Raw genomic sequence first — 22,935 nt, forward strand, 5'->3', positions numbered from 1 at the left:
TAATAATTGTGTTTCATATTAATTAAACAGTTATAAAATATTTTTCAGTATTATTTTCTTGACAAAAGTATTCAGGGCTTGGCAGCACTTGTTAAGTTCCAGCGATCACGTCGGCTATTAGGAGTTTGCTATATTGTTGTCAAGGTAATCCTAATTTTTTTTTTTGGGGGGGGGGAGGCAAAAAAACCTCTCAATTTGAGCTTATATTATCATTTTCTTAGCAACTTTTGTTAAACTAGTGAGATGTTCTGTTCTCTCTTTTCCTAAAGGTTTCCTTGTTAGTGGTGGTTGAAATTGGTGTGTTTCCTCTCATCTGTGGCTGGTGGCTGGATATATGTTCCTTGGTAAGAACAGAAGTAAATGGGATAAAGCCTTTTTTTTTGACATTGTTTATATTTGAAGCAAAAAAACCACATTCTGATGAGAAGAGAGTTGTTAAATATGAGTTTGACAATGCTCTTCTGTTTTTATAAACATAATTTCCACAGGGAAAGGGATTTTTGGGTACTGCTTAATGCTAATTTTGTTTTTCTTTATTCTAATTTTTTTGAATGTTCTAATTTTTTCTTGTTTTTATTTATTTTGTTCTAATTGCAAATTAACATGCTGTTACTAAAGTAATAAAAATATAATCCTTTTTACTGCAGTTACAAGACCGCTGTGGTAATGAGCTTACTTATGGGCAAACTTGTGCAATGAATAAATGTTTTTATGTAGCCATCTTATGTGAAGTGGTAATGACTTTGTGTTTTAAGTTATTCAGTCCCTTTATGTTTCAAACAAGATACATGCTGTGTTTGCTTGGAATTGAAAAGGAAAGTTTTTGTCATGAAAAAAAGAGTGCTTAATTTCAAATGGAGAAAATTAATTTCTTCCTGCCTTAGCAGAAATAGAATTTTACTTAAGGGAATAAATATTTGCTTCCATCACACTGCCACTTTGTTTGAACTGATTTGTAACTTATGTAGGGTCTTTTAGTGTTTGAGTTGACTTCTTCTTTCTGTCAGAAGAAATAAATTGATCAGAAATTGATCTCTATTTACTGTTCTTATTGTAAATTTCCTTTTTTCCTCTAATTAAATGCTATAATTATTTATGTGTTAACACCAGGCAGACATTTAAATTTGCTTAGCAGTGTATATAAACTAGGGTAAACAAAACGAGTAATTGTGGATTTTTGCCAAACTTCATTCGTATTTTTTTTGCTGTTTACCTTCTAGGAGATGTTTGATGCCACTCTGAAAGACAGAGAATTGAGCTTTCAGTCTGCCCCAGGTACCACAATGTTTCTGCACTGGTTAGTTGGAATGGTTTATGTCTTCTATTTTGCATCCTTCATTCTTTTACTGAGAGAGGTAAGTCTGTAAGAACAAGATTGGTATGTAACTTATTGAGAGGCAATTGATGTTAAACAGTTAAATCTTTCACATGTGGGTGTTGTTGCTGCTGTGTTTTATGTGTGTATTGAATTTCAACCTTTTCTTAAAAGGAACATGCTGGTACTTTACTGCAGTGGAAAATTACGATTTAAAGTATATTTTGCTTAGAGATTTTTAGTTTACAAAGAGTCCTTAAATCTGGGTGTTGCCTTCAAATTGATCTAAATATGTTTTTAATTGTTTAAGATTGATCAGTACTTGAAAATTAAACTTGTATTTTGTTATTTCTTCTTTACTTCTCTATGATGATACTTCCTTTGTTCTGTTTCTGTGCCACTTTGTTAAATCTTACTCAACAAATATCCCTATTATGTTAAAACTTATTTGCTGCAGCAGTGTTATTCAGAATTAAACCCAAAGGGTTTTGAAGAATTTCTCTTCATATGTTGTTTTCTATTTCCTACTTCAGGTATTGAGACCTGGTGTCTTATGGTTTCTCAGGAATTTGAATGATCCAGACTTCAATCCTGTGCAGGAAATGATTCACTTGCCCATCTATAGACATCTCAGGAGATTTATCTTATCAGTGGTAAGGACTTTTGTCAAAGATTTCTTTATTTGGAAAGAAAATTTCCTATGTTGGCTCTCATATACAGTAATGTGTATTTAAGGAAAAAACACTTTCACCATGAAGGTGAATTGATACTGGAACAAGCTGCCAACAGAATCTACACCTTTTGATACTCAAAACTGAACTTCTGTTTTCAGGTTCTGAGCAACATGATGTAATTGGGTCTGCTCAGAGCAGAGTTCTGAGGGGTTAGGGAGGGTAGGTTGAACTCTAAAGGTCCCTTACAGAACAAATTTTCTGTGATATCATCTCCTTATGCAAAATCACAGAAAATGTTTGTATATTCAGACAACAAATGTTTATTATCATGGATATTGTAAATCATGTAACTCTTTCATGATGCCTTCAGTTATTGCCATAATACTGTGTGTCCAGTTCAGCTAAAATAGTGCAGCAGGGGAAAGTAACTTTCTAGCTTAATTTTGGATTGGATTCTGCTGATCTAGCCAATGGTGTCTGTTTCCAAATTATCATTGCAAGATACTGAAAGCAGTGAAAGTTTTTTCCCCTCTGCTTGTTTGAAGTTTGCCAAGCATGCAGTAAAAAAAGGGTCTCAGACCATCTTTGACATAAATATCACATGAACTGTGAAAACTGACACACCAGAAGCATTCTTTGATATACTGTATTATTACACCTGAGGTGCTTGGAGAAGTGAAAGCTGAGAGAGATACTTTCCATTCAAGAACCCTTCAATATGTGAGAGGGGCTGGCCTGTCCATCTTTCAGAGCATTTTCTTCTTGGATAATCGCAATTGTTCAGCTGCCTAAAACTTCGTGTCATAGCAGGTCACCCACATATAGGCAAAGATCTGCTTGTTATTGATGTTCTGAGATATTTTCTCACACTGTGTTGGAAAGGGCAGTTACTTGAACTTCGTCTTTCAATTTGCTTAGCTGATGAATTCAGAACTTCTACTAGCCTCATATCAGAATATGGGACCCAGAATGGTAATCATTTACACTTCCCATTTCAAAGAATAAGTCACACCTTTCATGTTTTGTTTCTTTTTCAATATTTTTAAGAAATGTGTTGTGTAGAACGTTAAATATTTTCCAGGAGAAGGGGATTTGATTTTTCTCTTCTGCATAGTTAAATACTTTTTTTTTTTTTTAACATTTTTAGTCTCTAGTGGTGCATTTATATGAAATGTAAGAATGTGTTTAAAATGTACTTAATTTTTCATATGGTTCCTTAAGGAAATGTGATTTATAAAAGTGCATGGTCTTCATGCACCTGGTCTCACCTACTTAAATTTTGGTCTTTCAATCAACCTAAAATGTGAGAAAATAGAAACTGAAACATCTTTTGGTGCTTCAACAAGTTGCTTGGAAATTCAGCCACTTAGAAAAGAGAGGAATACAAAATTAGTAATCCTGGTGTTGGGGAACAGCGAAGAAAGAAAACCGTCTGACAGTGTTCTGTCAGCAGGCCAGTCAGTGTTTGTTCAGTCACAGTCCTGTCTGGCAAGAGCATTGTAGTGTACTGGTCTGCCTGGGTTGGAATGATTTTCTTCACACAGGCAAATGTACTTCTGCACTTTAAATTAGCAGCTGGAATAGTGTTGTCAACACAGGCCTGTTGGCTACAGCTGGACAGTGCTTGCACAACATCAAGGCAAGCTTTTTCTCTTTCCTTCTCGGCCCCATTCCCTCAACCCTCCAGTGAAAAAGCTATAGTTCCAGAGTATACCTGGAACAGATGACCCAAACTGACCAAAAGAATACCATATGACATTGTGCTCAGCAGTAAAAGCTGTGGGAAAGGAGGAAGGGGGGCCATTCATGGTTATGGTGTTTGAATTCATGAGTTCCCAGAAAGTTGCTAATTGTCTGTTTGCTGGTGAGAAATAGAGACTGAATTCCTCTTATTGTTTTGCTTGTTGGCACAGCTTTTGCTTTCTGTATTAAATGGTCATTGTCTCAGTCTTTCCCTCCTTCTGTTTTGCCTTCCCCTTCAGCAGGAGAGGGCAGTGAGCGAGCAGCTGGGTAGGTATCGGGCTGTCAGCCAGGGCTAACCCACTACACAGGGAGCATGTCAGAGAGCGGGGTGGGGAACTACGTTTGGTTGTTTCTGCTATGTGGACTAACTTGTTTACTTTCTTGTTGCAGATTGTCTTTGGATCAATTGTACTGCTCATGCTCTGGCTTCCTATACGCATTATTAAATATCTCCTGCCTAACTTTCTTCCATATAATGTTATGCTCTACAGGTAAGAATTTCTGTTTTAATGTTGTGTTTTTTCAGTCTTCCTATAAATAGAAAAAGTGTATTTGTGCTTTTTGAGCACTAATGGGACTTTTTTTTGTTAAGTTATTTTGTTTTCAGGTAATGTAATCTTTATTGTTCTAAGGAAGTTAAAAGGTAAAGGGCATGACTACATCTTACAGTTTGTCAAGTGAAAAACTACTAAAAAAAATAAAAGGCATTTTGTATTACTTCCATAAAAATGGTTCTATGTCCTCAAAACACTTACTCTTTCAACCTTTTGATAGTGAAGTTGCTTTCATGTTTGTTTTTTTAACAAAATCATTCCTGATTATCATTACTACAAGAATGAAAGAATATCTGTAACTGGATTTGTTTTTAATGATAATAGTTTTTTTCTGTTTCTAAGTAATAGTTGAAACAGTGATGATAGAAGCAAATAAAATAGCAAATTGTATTTTCAGATATAACCTTTATATAACCTAATATTTTTTCTTAAATTTCTTATACACCTAAATGCCTAATTACTCATGAACACCTAACCTCTGCCTAGGGTAGTATATATTGTGGTGGTGTTAATATGATTCAGTGTAAAAGATTGCTCTCAGAATGTTTCTTGTGTTTGACTTCCTTCTCTTCCCATTGTTTCTAGTGATGCTCCAGTAAGTGAACTTTCCTTAGAGCTCCTTTTGCTTCAGGTGGTGCTTCCAGCTTTGCTAGAGCAAGGACATACAAGACAGTGGTTGAAAGGTCTTGTACGAGCATGGACTGTTACTGCCGGATACTTGCTGTAAGTACAGAGATCCAAAATACAACCATGTGTCCAGTTTGGCCTTCAAATGTGGAAGTGCATGCTTTCAAGAAGGTTTTCCTAGTAGGTAGCTTTAGTAGCTCTTTTACACATAAAGATGTGATGGAAAACTTCTTTAGTGATTTCTTCTAATCAGTTTTTGTATCTACTTCTGGACTAATCTTTGACAAGTAATTCTTTTAGTACACTATTACAGCATTTGCTTAGTGAAAAAAAAATCTGTAAAAGTATGACTAACATCTTGTTAACTTCCTTATTATATGAAAAGAATAAAGAGGTAAGCATCAGTAGAGCATTTCCGTGAGTCATCTAACATTCACGTGCACTTCTTGCACTTCTTACTATAGGAAGGAAAAAAGTAAAGAAAAATTATTTAGAACATTAGGGTGAAAAAGTGAACAACTTTAAATTGGGGATTTTAAAGTTAAAAGTTCAGTCTCTAAAAAAGGAGAAAGGAGAAAACTGTATCTTCATCAGATAAAGTGAATTATTATACTGCCAGGCAGAGTTTCTAGCACTTGAAATTATTTTTTAGTTCAGTTTAGTTTAGTTTTTTAGATTTGTTGTTTGCCGGATTAGTCAAGAAAAAAATAAAGTTGCTTTTTTTTCCTGTATACCTTTCAGTTTTACTTCAAAGTATATTGACATTCTTCCACTATGTGTTGCTCATTGTTGTACTACTAGGATCAAGATTTATTGCTTGCTAAGTTATGTCTGAGAAACTGAGTCAATGAAAGACTTTTCTTCACTGCAATCCAAAATATTTATTTTAGCTTTTCATAAAGAAACTCTCCTCACCTCCTGTTCTCTTTGCATTTTAAAGAGTTGGGCTTTTTCTATTAGTTTTTCCATGTTTTGATGGTGTTTAGGTATGATGCAACAAGAGAATTTTGGAGACAATGATAAAAATGGCTTTTCTTTCTCCACCGTTGTAGCTGATTAGAACAGTTGTGAATTACCTCTTCAGCAATTTTAGCTGAGCAAAGGTGAAAATCTTTTTCTTTGTTTTTCTTAAAAAGCAAACTGCTGTGAAAATATTTTCACTGCCAGTAGAATATCTGCATGCATCTTGATCTGTTAAAGCTGAGGAAAATTAACTTCTAAATATTCATATTGAGTTTGGGTCTTTTTTAATCAGATACGAATTTTGCTAGTTATATATGTGGGAAACATCAACAGAAAGTTTTTTAAATAGATTGACTCTTTTTGTGATTGATGTTCTTAGAAAGTTGTGACCAGTTTTGAGCCATTTAGAATCTTCTTGAAAGATTCTGTACTTTCGAAAGCACGTCCGTAGCAATGCTCTACTGTCCTTGTACAATTTAGGTTTGAAGGCAGTTGTTTCCAATAGAGCTTAGTAACAGTAAAATAAAAGCTGTCAGTAGAGCTGTGTGCTTATGAACTGAAATAGCAATGCAATTTTCCTTTCATATGCACAGTCACTGCAATACCAGGTGATGTTTTTAAAACAATCAAACAGAAAAATGATCTTTTCTTGTGACTGTATTCCAACTGTTCTAATCTGCATCCTCAAGCATTTTCCTTCTAAATTCTGTGAGTATGCTGATGTGGAGAACATTATCAGGAAAAGGCTTATTTAACTTTATGAAGATCCTGTATAAGTTTTGTACAGCTTGTACACATTCTGAGTATGCCTGTGTTTCTGTGAGTTTCTCATTCATATCAAATGGGACAAAATTGAAATTTTGATTGTTACAGGGATCTTCATTCTTACTTACTTGGAGACCAGGAAGAGAATGAAAACAATGCAAATCAGCAACCTAACAACCAGCATGCTCGCAATAATAATGCCATTCCAGTTGTGGGAGAAGGTCTTCATGCAGCCCATCAAGCCATACTTCAACAAGGAGGACCTGTGGGTTTCCAGCCTTATCGTAGGCCTTTAAAATTCCCACTCAGGGTAGGTATATTAAACACATAAAGAGGAAAGAAAATGGAATTGGAAGAATATGTAGAGCATTTTTTTTGTAAGGAAGACTTGGCCCACATCTTATCAGAAGTCAAGTGGTGGGTCATGTTGTTTTCTGTTTTGTATGGTTTGCATCTTTCTAAAAAAGTAGACTTACAGTTATTCTCATTTAAAGCTTTTTTCAGCTTGTAATTTTTATGATTTTACGTATAGATCCCATATATGTTGTCTATTATCTGGTAGTTTACGTCCTGTTTTCTTCACGGTTAGTAATGGAGAGAAATACAATAACCCTCCATCAAACAGGTAGTTTGGGAGTGCCTCTAAGAGGGCATGGCTTTCAAGGGGGCATACTTTGGTCTTGTAGCTGAAGTGTATTTTAAACTACTTTCCTTTATTAAGAAATTAAATGGAGAATTTCTGTTGCATTTGCATCTATATTAAACATAGAAAAGTGTTATAATACTTTAAAGTTCTAAATCCCTAAAATTAGAAAGGAAATGTTGTTGGCAAATACTTAAATTTCCAGAATATCATACAGGTCAAACTAGATAAATATTTTGTTGTTAATGGAACTCTGAGTTAATAAAATATAAACTTCCAACACAGCTCACTTACTGTGAGAATGGAAGTAATGGCTAATGTCATGACACTGTGGTAGTGCTTCTGAAGTTTCCTTCCTTTATACCCAAAAGTCTCATCAAGGAAAATATGTGTTACAGATTTAACTTTCTCTCAGTTCTCTGTTAGGATGAGGTGTTAGCTTTCCCCTAGTAGACTTGTTTGCTGTGCGTCTTTGATGATTAACGAAGCAAAGCTGCATAGCACATGGTGCTTGAGACATATTTAAAGAAGTCAAGTACACGATAATTCTCCAATAAGATGTAAACCTGACTAAGGAGCGACCAGCTTCTCTGTCATCTTCTGGTCACATAAGCCTAAGGACATCTGGAAGAACTTTCTCACAATGTTTTCCATAGAAAACCACTGTCTTGCTCATCTGGCATACAGAGCTAGAAACCTTTCAGGATTAATTGAGAGTTGTGTTGGCAGTGCAGAAATGGAGAGATGATTTTTTTAATGTAACCTAACTGAGAACTTGAGTCATTCTGGATTCAAATGTGAATTTTTACTCTTGGGACAGCTGATGCAAACTCTTAGAAAGAAATGCACAACACTGTAGGTGTTCTACATGTACTGTGGGTAGGTTTCCCACCGCTGATTTATTTATACAGAGAAACATCAGTTGGTATTTGAACATTTTAGTTTACCTGCATTTCTAGGATGATGTATTTTCTATGTGTTTTTTTTTTGCTTTGGTTAAGTAACTTTCTTATAAACTTTCTCTCTTTCTTGTTTTTTTTCCCTCTTTCAGATATTTCTTTTGATTGTTTTCATGTGCATAACATTACTGATTGCTAGTCTTATCTGCCTTACCTTGCCAGGTGAGTCTATTACTGTAAAACTGTGATTAAAAGCAACTCTGCATGTTGCCATGCTCAACAATGGCAGATGTTTTGAAACAATTGTTTCAAGTTAAAAGGAGAAAACTTGGAAAAACCATTTTTAATGGTACATCATCAAGTTATAATAATCTAAAAACCTAAATGATAGTAATAGTACTCGTATTTCAATGACAGAGATTGCCATTCTTATTGTTTTGTTGTAGAATAATTTTCCTTTAATGACACAGCTCCAAGTGCTGAGACAATCTCATTAGTATTGAGAGAAAAAAAAAGGACTTTAAACTCTTGCACCTGCTTTACTGTTTATAGAAGGAAAATATGTAGTTTGTTACCAGGTCTTCTCATTTCTTTACTTAAATATTCCAAAGGTGTCATTATTGAGTCCTGCAAAGAGCAGAGAGTTAGACTTGATCCTTATGGGTCCCTTCCAACTTCAGATATTCTGACCTTGACAAGTCACTAGGAGATTTTGGGAAGTGCCATATCTTCTTTAAAATATCACTTTAAAAATGTTTGAATAAGTACTTTAATCACATCAAAAGTGCAAGACATGTAAACTCATTTGAATTTTATAACCTGGCTGCCATAATACCGTGTAATTTATACTTCCTTGTATTAATGATCCTAAAATCAATAACGTATTGAGATCAGAGTTACACATTTTGTGATTATTTTAATAGTAATACATAAAATAATTCCTCTGAAATACTGGTAAATGGAGACACTATTAAGAAATGAACAGTAGCAAATGAGCCTCCCATTTTTGTCAGAAAGCTTCCGAAGCCTCATCAATAAGTCTTTAAAAATCATGTGAGGCAGTGAAATAATCCAAACATAGCTCATAAGATTTAGTTCAAGCTTATGCACTGATGCATTATTGCCTTTGCAGTTCTGAAGATTAGTGTTTAGGCTCTGAATAGTGTTGTATTCAGTGCTTTGTTTTGCTGTAATCAGGTCACATTGCTGTTATAACAACATTTTAGGGGGAGGAAATATTTTCTAGATATGTATTTGGCATAATTTCTGAAACCATTTACATAGTGCTTCACACATTTATGCATTATGGGTACAGTACCAAATCACTGTTTTATGATGAAGAATATTTGTGCATTGATATTTAACAATAAATTTGATAAATGTTTTTTAATAGGCATCCTTCCCTAATACATCAGAAGGCATTTCTCTGTTTAACAGTGCTTATTTTTTCAGTGTTCGCTGGCCGATGGTTAATGTCATTCTGGACGGGGACTGCCAAAATCCATGAACTGTACACAGCTGCCTGTGGTCTTTATGTCTGCTGGCTAACTATCCGAGCAGTGACAGTACTGGTTGCCTGGATGCCACAGGGTCGGAGAGTGATTTTTCAGAAGGTCAAAGAATGGTCTCTCATGGTGAGTCTCAAGAAAAATTCTTACTGAGTCATTGAAAAAGTAGGTAATGAAACTTGTTTCATTTTTGCTTACAAATTTTACTCTGTAATGTTCACTGCATTTTCCTTTTCAGACCGCTCCAAAGCTTTTGCAGCTTCCCTTCCTCTTGCATAAGCTAACTATTTTTGGAAGCCACTTAGCACAATGTTAAGCTATCAGTGTAAATAAGTGTGTATATATGTTTATATATATGTGAATATTTCTCTGTTTTCCTTTGAAAGTGAATGTGGCATTATATTATCCCAAATGTTATGTGTTCTCAGAAACATTTACGTTTGCACACATACCTTGAAGCTTAACTATTATTTGTTTTGTAATATGACATAATCAAATGGAAAAAAAAACACTAGTAAAGGTGATAGATTATGATGAACGTGTCTCTAAAAAGTACTTGATGCATATTTCCAGAAAGATCTTCATCATTGGTTGTATTTTATGTTGTTCACTTAATATTTTTAAAGAAAATATTTTGTTAGGAGGAGTTCAGATTCTCAACATGAAAGCAAATTTATACCCCAACTGTTGGTTTTGATTTTGAGGGTTTCTATTGTACATATCTTGCCTAAGTGAAGTATAGTTAGTTTAAACATTTCTAGCATAAATGATACCTTGTTATGGACATGTTTATGTGCTTATTGAACTATTATAGACAGAAGAGCAGTGTTAAGTGTGTATTTCATGTACTACCACATTTCCCAAATATCCATCATTTTGATTTAGGAAATCCTAAACTTCTTTAATAAAATTCAGAGCCAAAATATAGTGCTTTACTTGTTCTTTATCCCTTCTCCTTATCATGCTAATTAAGTCACATTAGTTTTATATGATGCATGTAAAGAAAGAGAATTCTAGAATAAAGGAAGATTCAAGCATGGTATTCTGCATTTTTCATTTTTAAGTCTAATATTCCATAATGACTGAATTTTTAAGGTTTAGTTTTCTCTGGAGGAAAAAAAATTAAATTGTCTGTTTTGAAAAAATTTTTCTCCTCCAGTTTTCCAACATACTAGAATATGTAATACGATGAAGTGCTATTGGATGGTATTCCCTACTGATAAGAGTCAAAGATTATTTTATGCTTTGGAACTATATGGACACTAGTAGGCACAGTCATGGTTTTTTAATGGAGGGGGTATAGAATAGGACCCAATCTTGAAAAATTACATTGCAAAACTAGGTATGCAATAAAAATTATTTCTAGGGGTGTATATGTATAAATTAAAGGTCTGTGTAGGTTTGGGATTTTTCTGCCAGAGCTGTGTGTTTAGGCAGCTTAAGTTACATTTTAAGTTTAAACAAAGAATCCTCTAGTAAATATATTAATTAATTGTCTTGGGGCTTTTTAGATAATGAAGACATTAATAGTGGCTATACTGCTAGCTGGTGTGGTTCCACTTTTACTCGGACTTCTGTTTGAACTGGTCATCGTTGCACCTTTGAGAGTTCCTTTGGATCAAACACCTCTCTTCTATCCTTGGCAGGTCAGTTGCTCCTATTCTTTTTCTGCTCATGATGTAAGGAGTTATGAGTGTTCTTGTTTCATGTTGATTCAGTGCTTCAGAGCATTTTCTAGAAATATGTGTCTGTGTGGCAGAGAAAAGGCAGCCAAGTCTGGATATGAGGATTATTTGAATCAAAAGGATATACTGAGGAATTTAAAGTATGACAAGCTAAACTGCTGTGAGATGACATCATAGCATCTTTGCATTTCAGTGGCCAGCTAGACACTTTATCCAGTAGCATCATTGTAAAGTTATGTAGGAAGTTAGTGAAGCTGTGTGTATGTATGCACACACTCTGTCTGATCTTTCTGGATAACTTTCTGCATACAGTTACGCAGCAGGAGGTCCAGCTGATCATTTTTTCCTTACATGGTTTTAATTCAGTAATGATGCACACTATGATTGGAACTTTGATATGCTTTAGGATCATGCTGGTTTTGGGTTGAGATGTCAAATCATTACTACAAGATTTTGAGGTAGTTGTGTTTTGTTATTCCTCAGTCAAGTCGCACAGGCAGTGTAAATTTCTTTTTCTTCAATCCCAAAGACTGGATTGAGTGACAAATTTTTCCATCACCTAGGCTGAATTGTAAAGGAACTCAGAACTCAGACACCCAACTGAGGGAACCATAACTCAAAACATCTAGAATGCATTTACTAAGTAACAAAGAAGTGTTCAGGGATAGTGACTTTGTAAGATGCCCACAGACAAGCTTTTGTTTACTTTCAGTATCCAAATGTTTGAAAGCCATAATACAGAGAAGAATTTGACTGCTAATTTCCTTATTCCATTATTTTATAATACAGGTATATTTTTGAGGTATCTGAGTAGATGACTAATAAATCAGATCATATAATTGCAGTGATAGATGATCATGGTTTCCAAACAGTTTTGGAAAGAATTTGCAATGCTAGAATTCTAAAAATTCTTGACTTTTGCATGTTAGTTCTTTAAAAGTTTTAAATACAGTATACTGAAAAATTTTTTTTATATGGCAGACCTTCCTCAAAATACTGGATTAGAGGGATTTGAGACTTGTCTTAAATTAACAAGAAGCTATTGAAATTGAGAATAATTTCCATTTTTCACAAAAGAGAATAGAGTTATACAAAGGTTACGTCCTTAAGTAAACATGAATCAACTTTAATACTGACTTTTTTTGTAACAATTTTTTAAATTTTTGAAAATAGACATGAACAAATGCACTCTTTAAATAATTAATGTATTTCCTTAGCAGTTTAAGGAAGATGATTGGTCTATGATATCTTAAGTCTTACCAGTTCTGTAGCTGTTTATTATACCTTTTCAGCCTATATTTTGCATTATATTTTTGGTGGCTCTTACTGAAAATCTTACATTTTTATCTGTAAATCCAGATAAAGGTATCTGTAATCCAGAAAGGATTGGCTCATGATGTAAAGTTTAGTAGAAGCCAGTAGTTATATTATGTTCTTTTAATTCCATGCCATAATAATTGCAGTTTTTGTTAAAACGTAAATTTTCTTCTAAGTAGTATGATGTTTTCTCATGAAGAGCATTGCCGTGCTTTGTTTAGCTTTTCTCACATCAGGTAGGGTTTTGTGAATGACTAACATTGAAAAGAACAGAAAAAACTTGTTTCCTGAAGTATGTGAACAACTTTGCATCTTGTTTCTATTCTTTTTTTAGAGGAATCAAAATAACATCCTTCTAGGTAAATGTTACCAGTGTTAACTATTTTGTACCAGAATGTTAGTCTGTTGCTTTATGTAAGTGTAATGTTTTTGGTTTGTATTTGCTTTTGGTTTAATAGTAGCACTGATTTTCCTCATTCCAGGGAACTAATTTGACAGATGTGAGTTAAGCTTGAGAGCATCCTCTTTTTCATAGGAGTTTGCAGATGATGTCACCTTTTTTAAACAATATCCTATGTAAATAGAAAAGTAATTGTATTTTCATTTATAAGTAAGATTAACAATCTGTTTGAAAAGCTTTTGGTTGTCTAACTTTTTAAAGATATGTTAATGCTAACAATCTGTTTTTACAAAATTAGGACTGGGCTCTTGGAGTTCTGCATGCCAAAATAATTGCTGCCATAACGCTGATGGGTCCTCAGTGGTGGCTGAAAACTGTTATTGAACAGGTAGGGGAAAATTATCCATGTGAATTATTCTGTATAATACTTTTTCAATGTTTCTTGAATGTGTGCATCAAAAAACAGAATTACTTTTGGAGTAATGGAGTAATCGAGTAAAACTCAGTTACTCTTGTAGAAACCTTTTAAACTGTATAGCCTAAACCATTAAGGTACACTTAAAAATAAAAACAAACCTCAGAAAGCAGAAATGAAGAAAAGCTGCATATATATATATGTATTTTTATCAGGTTTCTATTAAAGTGAGAAAGAAACATGATTACTTCTTCAGGTGAAATCAGTATGTCCAAATACTGAACATTATTTACATCCACATCTCAAGAACCGAGAACTTTGCCTTCTCTGGAGCTGTAGATACTACCCCATTCACAGATTAGTACACATGAAAACACTATTCCCATTCCCCTTTGGTTATGAAGGAAGACGGAGCAGTTCCTGTGAGCAGTTCCAAGTTGCATGGCGTGTTCTTTTCTGCGGCAGAAGTATTTTTTTCTTGGTTATAACCTTTAAGTTCTATGCTTGTCATCTCAGTGAAGTATCTCAGTTGCTTGCCAGAAGGCAACTTTTCATCCCTGCACAGTATGTGATGGCTATGATACACAAGGTACCTCTTTTGAGTAAGCCCAGCACATGGTCCCAGTTATTCAATTACTTCAGCTGTCACACTGCAGAAATGTAGCCTTAGTTCTGAAAGTACCTTTTGATGCCTGCTACGGCTCTTCCTTCCCTTTTGAATGCGCTTCATGGGCCATCAGGCACTCTCCTGAGCCATCCTCACAAATGGTTTCATCCAGGCTGGGAGATAGAGGCCATAGTCTGGCTGTAGGTGGTAGCCATTCAAAACTGGTCTTTTTTCATGCTTAATCCAGTTACATTTTGACCTTAGTTTCTAGTAGTAACTGGAGAAACTTAACAATTGTGCAAGCCCTTACTTCAGGCACAGACTCTACATGCAGAGGCTCTAGTCTGCCCCACCAAAATACAAAATGAGATGGTATTTTCTGCCTGTTACCAAATTTAATAGATTAATTCTGTTAGTGTATGCAGGATTCTCTTCCAGCAAATTAACAGCACAAAGTGATCCCAGGTCACCCACAGAAAACACTGTCCATAGCTCTATTCAGTGATCTTTCAACTGGTTTCTTGCATTCCTGAAACTGAATCACAACACTACTCCAGAATAATTTGGTCTCTTGGGCTCTGTTTAAATGATTTTCTGGAACTCTCATGATGCAGATTGGCAGGGAAGTTTTTCCTTGTTCAACTGCAGCCATCATGGCTTTCTTCAGCTTGGGAACACCCATGTCCTTTCATAAGGAGAATTGTGCAAAACCTTTGATTATTAGTGTAAGTGCAAAGCAAAGCTTTCATGGTTGATCCCTTCTACTTCTAACTTGTTCATTTTTAGGTATATGCAAACGGGATTCGTAACATTGACTTACACTTCATCATCCGTAAACTGGCAGCACCCGTGATCTCTGTTCTGTTACTCTCACTGTGTGTGCCATACATCATAGCTTCTGGTGTTGTACCTTTACTAGGTATGTATACATTCAGAATACCTGTTTATCATCTGATGGTTTATAGCAGTGTAAATGTATTTGTGGAAATAACACTTCAAGCCCTAGGTTATTTAAAAACAACCCAAACAAACAAACAAAAAAGGCCTCACCAAAAAAATAACCTCTATTCTGCCAACAAACGTAAATGCTAATGGATTGCTGTGTCACCTTAAAAGTGTGGCATTTTTTTTGAGAAATGCAATACGTTATTCTGACTAACTACATCAGGAGTATGGGACTGAATAAGATGTAACAGCAAAAATATAGGTATCTATCTAACTTGGGAAAGGAATGATTAATTAATTTCTTCTTTGGACAATCAGCCTTTAATTTTAGTCTCTCTGGGAGCTATACTGAGCTCAGATTCTAAACAAAGCTTAGAACAGGTGAAAATACTGGGTTTGTTTTGAGCTTTCGATAGTATTAGAATAAAATGTCCATTTTAAACATAGAGGATTTTATTTTTAGGCTTTCTTGTCTCCTCATAATTAAGGGAAATAATTTTATTAGAACCAGGATAGATGAGCTTTTCCATCTACGGTTGTCTTTTGATAGTTAGTTTTGATGTTAACAATATGTTAAAGAAGCCCCATTTTGTTCCTCAACCTCTCACCTGAACACAAACTTCTATTGCACCACCTTTTTCCTGATACGAGGTAAGTCAATAAGCAAAGAAGTCAATAAGCAAAAAGAACTTATAAGCCCTTTTCTTTTTTTACTGTGGATTTTCACTGTGCTAATGGAAAACTTTCCACTTTAGTACTTCAGATTAAAAAGAATAGCAGCTGTCACATTGGATCTGTGGGATAAATGGATGTGTAATTTATTTCACAGCCCTTCTACTGAAGTTACAGTGTAACAAAAAGTCTAGAAGCAGGTAGAGAAGCAGAAATGCATGAGTTACTTCAGCAATATTAGATCATGTAAGGGTTGTGTCTTGTTTTGTAGGAGTTACCGCTGAAATGCAAAACCTAGTTCAGCGACGGATTTACCCTTTCCTGCTTATGGTGGTGGTTTTGATGGGAATTCTGTCCTTCCAAGTCCGCCAGTTCAAGCGCCTTTATGAACATATTAAAAATGACAAGTGAGTATATAGTGTGGGGTTTTTAATTTTTCCACTTTAAATTGTGATAACTTCAAATTGAATTCAGGTATTGTGACTAAAAGGGATTTTAGGAAGTTTTCTAGACAAATGGCCCATTGAGACAGACCTAAACTGTTCTTGGCAAATGCTTTATTTATGGTTCAGGTAGATAAACACAGGAATAGACTGTCTTTAAAAATGGAAGACACTCCTCCATGACTAACATGAATGTATTTTACCACAAATGAAGCTGATAGCTTGTTTGTCTCCTCCTTTGTAATCTTGAAGGACTAGTCAATGTTATGATTATGATACACATGGAAGTAAAATCATGTCACAATCTGCTTCTCAGAAAACCATTTCTTCAACCTTTTCTGCATAACTGTTTTTCATGCTCCTTCTACTCATTAGTCAAATTAACCTGTTAAAAAATGCTCAGTTGATTTGATAGTGTTTCTCCTTACCAAATTTTGTATGTTTTGGGCTTTTTTTCCCAGTAGTTATTACTCTGTATTACTCAGATGACTGATAAATTATATTTTTCCCATAGTTTTCTGGTTATCTTGCTTAATTTTTAAGCTTTTCTTTTGTGTTATCCTTATTATCTTATTTTTTTGTGTTACCCTAATTACCTTATGTGTTAGTTATTTTAGAAAATTAGCAACTAGTCTTCCTAGGCTTCTTTTGTATTGAAAAGGAATAAATGAGTTTGTTGTGTTCATGTCCTGAGTTATCCTTTAACAGTTTTGCTTTCCAATGGCTACAAAAGGAGTCAAACCTAAAATAAACTTCTTTGAATCTTAAATGTTAAGTGACTGATATGTTGTTTGGTATAAATGTGAAATTAGTAGCATCTAGAAATATCGAGAGAGTTGTAACTAAAATTAAACTCTCAGCAGATGAATTTATATTTTAGCACCTCTTATCTGATCAGCTGATTTATATCCTGTTCCCCATCTGCCTTCATAGCATGTTCTGTAATATTTGGCCTCCTGTAGTATGTATAGCCAGTGTTTGTATTTACAAATGGATTTAAAGTTAAATAGTGTCTTTCAGGCAGAAAGAGTATTGAATTGGAACTTGCATTAATGTTACAAAGCGCTTTCTTCTGTAAATAAGACATGTAAATGGTATACAAAGCTGTAAATATATATCTGAGTGAAAATTACTTTGGTATTACGTGAGCTTATTAAGTGTTATACTCATCCCTGTAGACAAGAAGTTTGTACAACTCAAGTTAATGATCTTGTTTCAGGAAGTAAGCAAACATAGTCATACCAGTCAGTAGAGATCTGTGGTTTAGAAATACACTTAATTAAATCTCTCATATAAAAAATTTTAAAAGCATATTCAAATTTTTGTGAAATTCTAGAATGTGCAAAAAATATATGATGGTTGTTGTTTATCATACTATGAGACAAGGGAGAGGTGGTGAAAAAGTTTCTAAAGGAAATGACAGGTTTTAGGGAAAGAATTCATTGATATGTATGGCTCTTGTACATGTAGAACCAGCAAGCAAATACGAAGCACGGAAAGGAATTCAGGTGGCAAAAAGCAGGAGCATGAATCAGTGACCTACAGGAAGTAAGGAATAACATGAAAAGTACAAAAACTGCTAAGCTGATGAGATGGTGTGATGTTGAAACAGGATTTAAATAGAGGAATCTCACACCCCTTAAGCTTGATATGGAGTAGTATTAGGATAGTTTCTTTCCCTTTAAGAAAGATAAAGCTGCAGCGAAAGTTCTTTCTTTGCAATATTTACTTTTTCTTTCAACCAGGGTGTTTTTCATTGGATTTAGAAGCTGAGCCTTGCTTAGCTTTACTCAGTGCGTGTTCTGAGTTGTGACAGATTCTTTTTTGAACTTAAAAGTTCATTTCATTTTATATCAAAGTTGTTGCTCCACATGTTCAAGTGGAAGAACTCAAACAGACACTGCAAAGATGCTCTCAAAAGGGTCCAGCAAAGGGCCCGGGTATATAAATACTGCAGACGCACTCCTTATGTTTCATATCTTCATTCAGTTCGTATATGTCTGAGTTGTATGACTACCAATGTTAGGGCTGTAAATACAAACCTGTACTGCCTGTATTCCATTACAAGATGGCTGAATGTTGAGAAAAAAGATGAGGGTGGTAGAAGTCAATTAAGCAGGGAGAGGGATCTCTTACAGAATAATGTTTACTGAAATTAGAAAGCTACTTCTGCATAAAGGGAGATAGAGTGGATTGTGTTACAAAATGCAATTAACTTGTGTTAATTTCTCGCTGTTTTTCCTGTAATCCCAGGTACCTTGTTGGACAACGACTTGTGAATTATGAACGGAAGTCTGGTAAACCAGGCACATCAACAACTCCACCTCAATCTTCACAAGAATAGATGGTCATATTAAACATCTTGACCTTTCCTTTGCCTTTACATGTCCTTTTTTCATAGACTCTTCTCATCTTTGGATATCTCTCCCAATAATACTCTCAGCAGTGTTTTGGCTTCTGTTAGCAGCATCCAGATAGCAGTTAAGGCTTTGTTCCTTATCTGCATTTTCTGATGTTATAAATGCTGTCTGAGATCTGTATATGTGTAAATAGAAGTATCCTGACACCCTAAAACCTTGGATTAAAAAGAATGTGCATTGTACATCTTTAAAAAGTATATTAATTTATTAAATCTAGTTGTCACTTTATTTTGGACTGCTGTTCTGTTGACAATGTGCCACAAAGCAATAGTGCAAAGAGGCAAGATGTTTTTATAAAATTTGGAGCTTACTTTATGGTGTTCATAACAGTTCTTATTGTAGTAATACAGTATGATTTTTCATCAGTGGAAAGGCCACAGAGAATATGAAAAGTAAATAACTGTCTTACAGTCAGCAATGAAGTGGCTATGGTGAGAACATAATGAACTATGTATCTTGCTGTCCAGTCTTTTTTATTATTTTGTATAACACCAAAGCTGTTGTACATTTTTCTATTGCCTGATTGTTTTTCATGTGTCAGAGTTTGTAATATTGTACAGTTGCTGTTAAATCAAGAAAATATTTCCTCTTCTGAGAATTCAGATGTATTTGTTGAGGCTCAGCTGGATTTTTCTGTTTGGTTGAAGGGGGTGGGTGGGTATTTGCTTTGGGATCAGGATTTTGTGAATTGAAACAGTAAGTAAAAATTTACTAAGGCTAGCTGATGGAAGCATTTAAAGGTATCGATGAAAGTTAGATAGGTTCACAACATAAATTGTAGCCAATTTCTTATCAATAATAGAATTTTTCAGGGCCTCAAGACAAGGGATGAACATTAAGTGATGTGCTTGTACAGCACAAGGAGCATAGTGTAAGCAACATCCTGACCTGGTCCTTAGTTAAAGAGCTTGAAATCTTTTTTCTATGAGTTACCAAAGTTGAAAATTGTAGTATTAATTTTATATTGCACAATTACTTAAAAAAAACCAAACCCAACCAAAAAAAAATTCTCTCAGAATTGGTCACTGTGAATTTTTATGGGAATAATATTGAAGGAAGTGATTTATCATATACCATTTATTTCCTGAGGGGCAGGGAAATACATATGCTATTAAGCAGGCAAGGAAAAGTTAGCAGATATCTTTGCAAGAGCACAGTCAAACAAGAGCCACCAAATCAATTCTGTGTTATTTCTATATGTAGATAGAGTTCTTTTGCAGTAATGTTGGGGGGGGGCTTATGTAGATAAAGAAAATACATAACAGTATCACAAAGCTTTAAGCAGCATCAAATCACATGCTTAGATTGCAGTATCTTTCCTAGACCAATGTGGGAAATGTGAATATCCATTGCAGTAAGGAGAACATCAATTTAAAAATTTTAATTGCTGTTAAGTACACACTCCTTCAGTATTCTGTACTTAACCATGTGTGTATATAATTAATACTTGAGAATCTGGCAGGTGCTTTGAAAGTGTCATCTCCTTTTATTGATGTTGCATCTCAGATCTGACATGTTTTGAGCTAATGTGGTCCCGCTGTGATGGTGGTAGTTCATTTTTTTGGTGTCTGGACTCGTGTTCTAAGGCAGCGAGAACAAGCCAAATACATCTGAATCTAGTGGCAGGAGGACTGGGCTGTCACTATCAGATTCACACTATTTTACAGAATTACTGTTGTACTGATGGTTTTGATCCACAGGTATTGCCCTTTGGAGTGATTTATTTGGAAATTTCCAGTGAAATGAAATCAGAAAAATAGCATAAATATTTTTCTTTCATTCACTGTTGCTGAGTTAAGGCTAAATTGAGTATATATTCCCCCCATATATTTTTGATGTGCATAAATACTGCATTTGACTATTTACAGTGATGTACATTGTGGGACAAATATATTTTCACAATAATAAATTCACTGATAACATACATTCTTACTTATGCCAAGATTCTGTCTTTGACATACCTTTCACAAATAGTTCCCAAATGGGCTTGTCACTCAAATATTGCAAGCACTACTGTGCATCGTGCAGAATTTGCAGTAGTGTGGTACTTGTAACTTTGTGATTTTATCCAGACTAATTGGTCTTAATATTAAAATTTATTAAGAAAAAGCCTTTGTGCTGTTTCTTATCAGTTATTTTACAAGTCATTAAAGAAAAAAGAGGATCGGGCCAGTCATGCAATGTGATCTGTAGCTATTTTGATTAGCTTATTCTCTCTTTGTTATGGAGAACTGGTTTCAAATGCAACTGTTATGCTGGCAGGCATGAAGTTTGTTTCCAAAACTGTCCATTGTGAACTTTAGAAAAATATCATCTCCTTACCTCCTTATTTTTACACATTTTGGGAAAGAATATGGAGGTTGTATAGAACAAGAATTAAATAACAATACTTTTTTATTGTTTTAAACTTCAATGGTTTGCCTTACTGTGCCCTGAGTAGTCCTCTGGCATAGAAACATGATAGTAAGCATGTAAGTTAGGTGGCTGTTACTGAGACAGCTGATGAGAGCTGTACCAGTGGCTTCCATCTGTTCTAGAGTAATAGAGCATGCTGTGGGCTTATATTACTCTTCAAGTGGAAAAGACTGTGTGAGTCTGTGTGTGTGTGTGTGCATGCATGTGTGCTCTTTTACCCCGGTTCAGGTTGACCTTGGATCTTGAATGGAGGAGTTGGAGGTGTGTACTGGCTTAATTGTGTCCTCTTTGTTGCTGTTGTTAGTTCCACAGGCCTTCATCCAAGAACTGTCAGGATGGCTCTGTAGCTATCTTTTGCTTACTGAAAGAATTTAATTGCAGCATGGCTTTGACTGTTTTTACACAGATTATTTTATATTGATTAAAAATAGTTAAAACTCCGCATCCCTTCTCTGACTCCCCCTTTTCCACTGGGTGAAGCTAAAGTTACTTTGTTTTGTTTGAGGGTCCTCTGGTTCCGCTAACTGCTTTCAGGCCATAATTTCCTTGGTAAGATGCAAGCTCCGATGCAATTACAGTACTCACATCACTTTTCAGCTGAGTGTATTAGTTCTTTCTTGCCTCTTCCCTAAGCTTGAGTCAAGATCTTCATAAAAGTCTGCACAGCAGCCCCACCGTTCTGCAGAGAACTCTGTAAAAAATACCTTACAGTGCACAAATGGGTGGTTTGTTGATTTCACTGCCTGGCATACTGATCCGTGTCATTTTGTTTCCTTGGACTTTACTGTCCATTTGTTTACATCTAGATTGGAAGTTCTTTGTGGCAGGGTCAGTGTTCTCTTTCTGCTTGCCTAGGGAATGGGCACTGTACAGCCTGGGCAATGAGTGAGGCTCTTAGCAGAAATGATTACGAAGATAATAAAAACATTAAACAAGGAACTGAATCTTGGTAGTACAGGGTACAAAATAAAGGAAGCTGTCTTCTGAAACAGATAAGGAAACAACTTTTACAAAGCATAATGGTAAGCTAGAGCTCTCTTACTCTGGTATTTCTTAATTATATTAATTAGAAATAAAGAATTGCATATTTAGCAACAATTTTATTCACGGTTATTCCACAAGCTATGCTGGTATTAATTTCTTTGTTTAGAAGTCACCATAAATTGAGAAATATGCTGAAATCAAAGTTACTCAGTAATGGAAAATGTTAAAAGATTGTATTTCCAAAGGTCAAATACCAATCCAAAATAAACTAGATGTGTTGAATTCAGGATTGTACTGAGGGATGGAGGAAGGGCAAGATTATTTCACAACTCTGCACATCACTTGTGCTGCGGATCTACTTACCTGCAGTTATCTCTTACCTATTGAGTAGTGGCCAATGCCAAAGCTGCATAGGCATTTCCCACCCACCCACCATGAAGAGAAATCAAACATTTGGAGTTGTCTGACATCAGTTGGGGGAAAAGGGGGTGGTACTTAACATTACTTGTCTGATTCACCACAAAATCACTTGGCTTTTGAGGGCTGTGTTCCTGGAAAGTAAGACTAGAGAGAACAGAAATCCTTGTTGCTTACAAAAATAAAGAACACTGCAAAGCTAATTTATTTATACTGGATAGAATTTCTGTATTAGAACGCAAATAGTGCCGAGCTGCACTGGCTTGCTGTGTTCAGCAGGTGCAAATTGCATAAGTGGCCTGCTGAAGTGCAATAGGGAATGTGCTGAATCTAAAAATACGGCTGGATTAGAATGGAGTGTACATGGGTGTCGTGGTTTAGGAATGGTATTCTCCAATTTAGTGTTCCCACTGAAACCACCCCATGCGCTGCTCAGCACTGCTCAGCACTGCTCACTCACTCCCCTTCCCACTTCCCTCCTTTGGGCTGGAGAGGAGAATTGGAGGCACAAAAGGTAAACCTCC

At 35.2% G+C, this 22,935-nt stretch overlaps 1 protein-coding gene across 5 annotated transcripts in view; it reads left to right on the plus strand.

The window, feature by feature from the left end:
• Window positions 1-21,450, plus strand: part of MARCH6 (membrane associated ring-CH-type finger 6) — a 47,743-nt gene extending 26,293 nt beyond the window's left edge. For 3 of the 5 annotated variants that reach the window (XM_027889014.1, XM_027889013.1, XM_027889016.1), the window contains exons 13-26: window positions 76-144; window positions 270-344; window positions 1,221-1,355; window positions 1,849-1,968; window positions 4,123-4,223; window positions 4,872-5,009; window positions 6,750-6,951; window positions 8,336-8,405; window positions 9,621-9,817; window positions 11,203-11,337; window positions 13,392-13,481; window positions 14,902-15,034; window positions 16,004-16,139; window positions 18,429-21,450. In XM_027889014.1, the coding sequence (XP_027744815.1) occupies window positions 76-144; window positions 270-344; window positions 1,221-1,355; window positions 1,849-1,968; window positions 4,123-4,223; window positions 4,872-5,009; window positions 6,750-6,951; window positions 8,336-8,405; window positions 9,621-9,817; window positions 11,203-11,337; window positions 13,392-13,481; window positions 14,902-15,034; window positions 16,004-16,139; window positions 18,429-18,519 (1,692 nt within the window). In that variant the 3' untranslated portion in view covers window positions 18,520-21,450. The remainder of the gene's footprint in view (window positions 1-75; window positions 145-269; window positions 345-1,220; window positions 1,356-1,848; window positions 1,969-4,122; window positions 4,224-4,871; window positions 5,010-6,749; window positions 6,952-8,335; window positions 8,406-9,620; window positions 9,818-11,202; window positions 11,338-13,391; window positions 13,482-14,901; window positions 15,035-16,003; window positions 16,140-18,428) is intronic. The other 2 variants (XM_027889018.1, XM_027889015.1) reach the window with 1 other exon arrangement.
• Window positions 21,451-22,935: the final 1,485 nt, after the last annotated feature.

The sequence above is a fragment of the Empidonax traillii genome, unplaced genomic scaffold (genome assembly GCF_003031625.1).
Source record: "Empidonax traillii isolate 1590-97213 ecotype Southwest subspecies unplaced genomic scaffold, ASM303162v1 scaffold249:size1902748, whole genome shotgun sequence".
In the NCBI taxonomy this organism is placed as follows: Eukaryota; Metazoa; Chordata; class Aves; order Passeriformes; family Tyrannidae; genus Empidonax; species Empidonax traillii.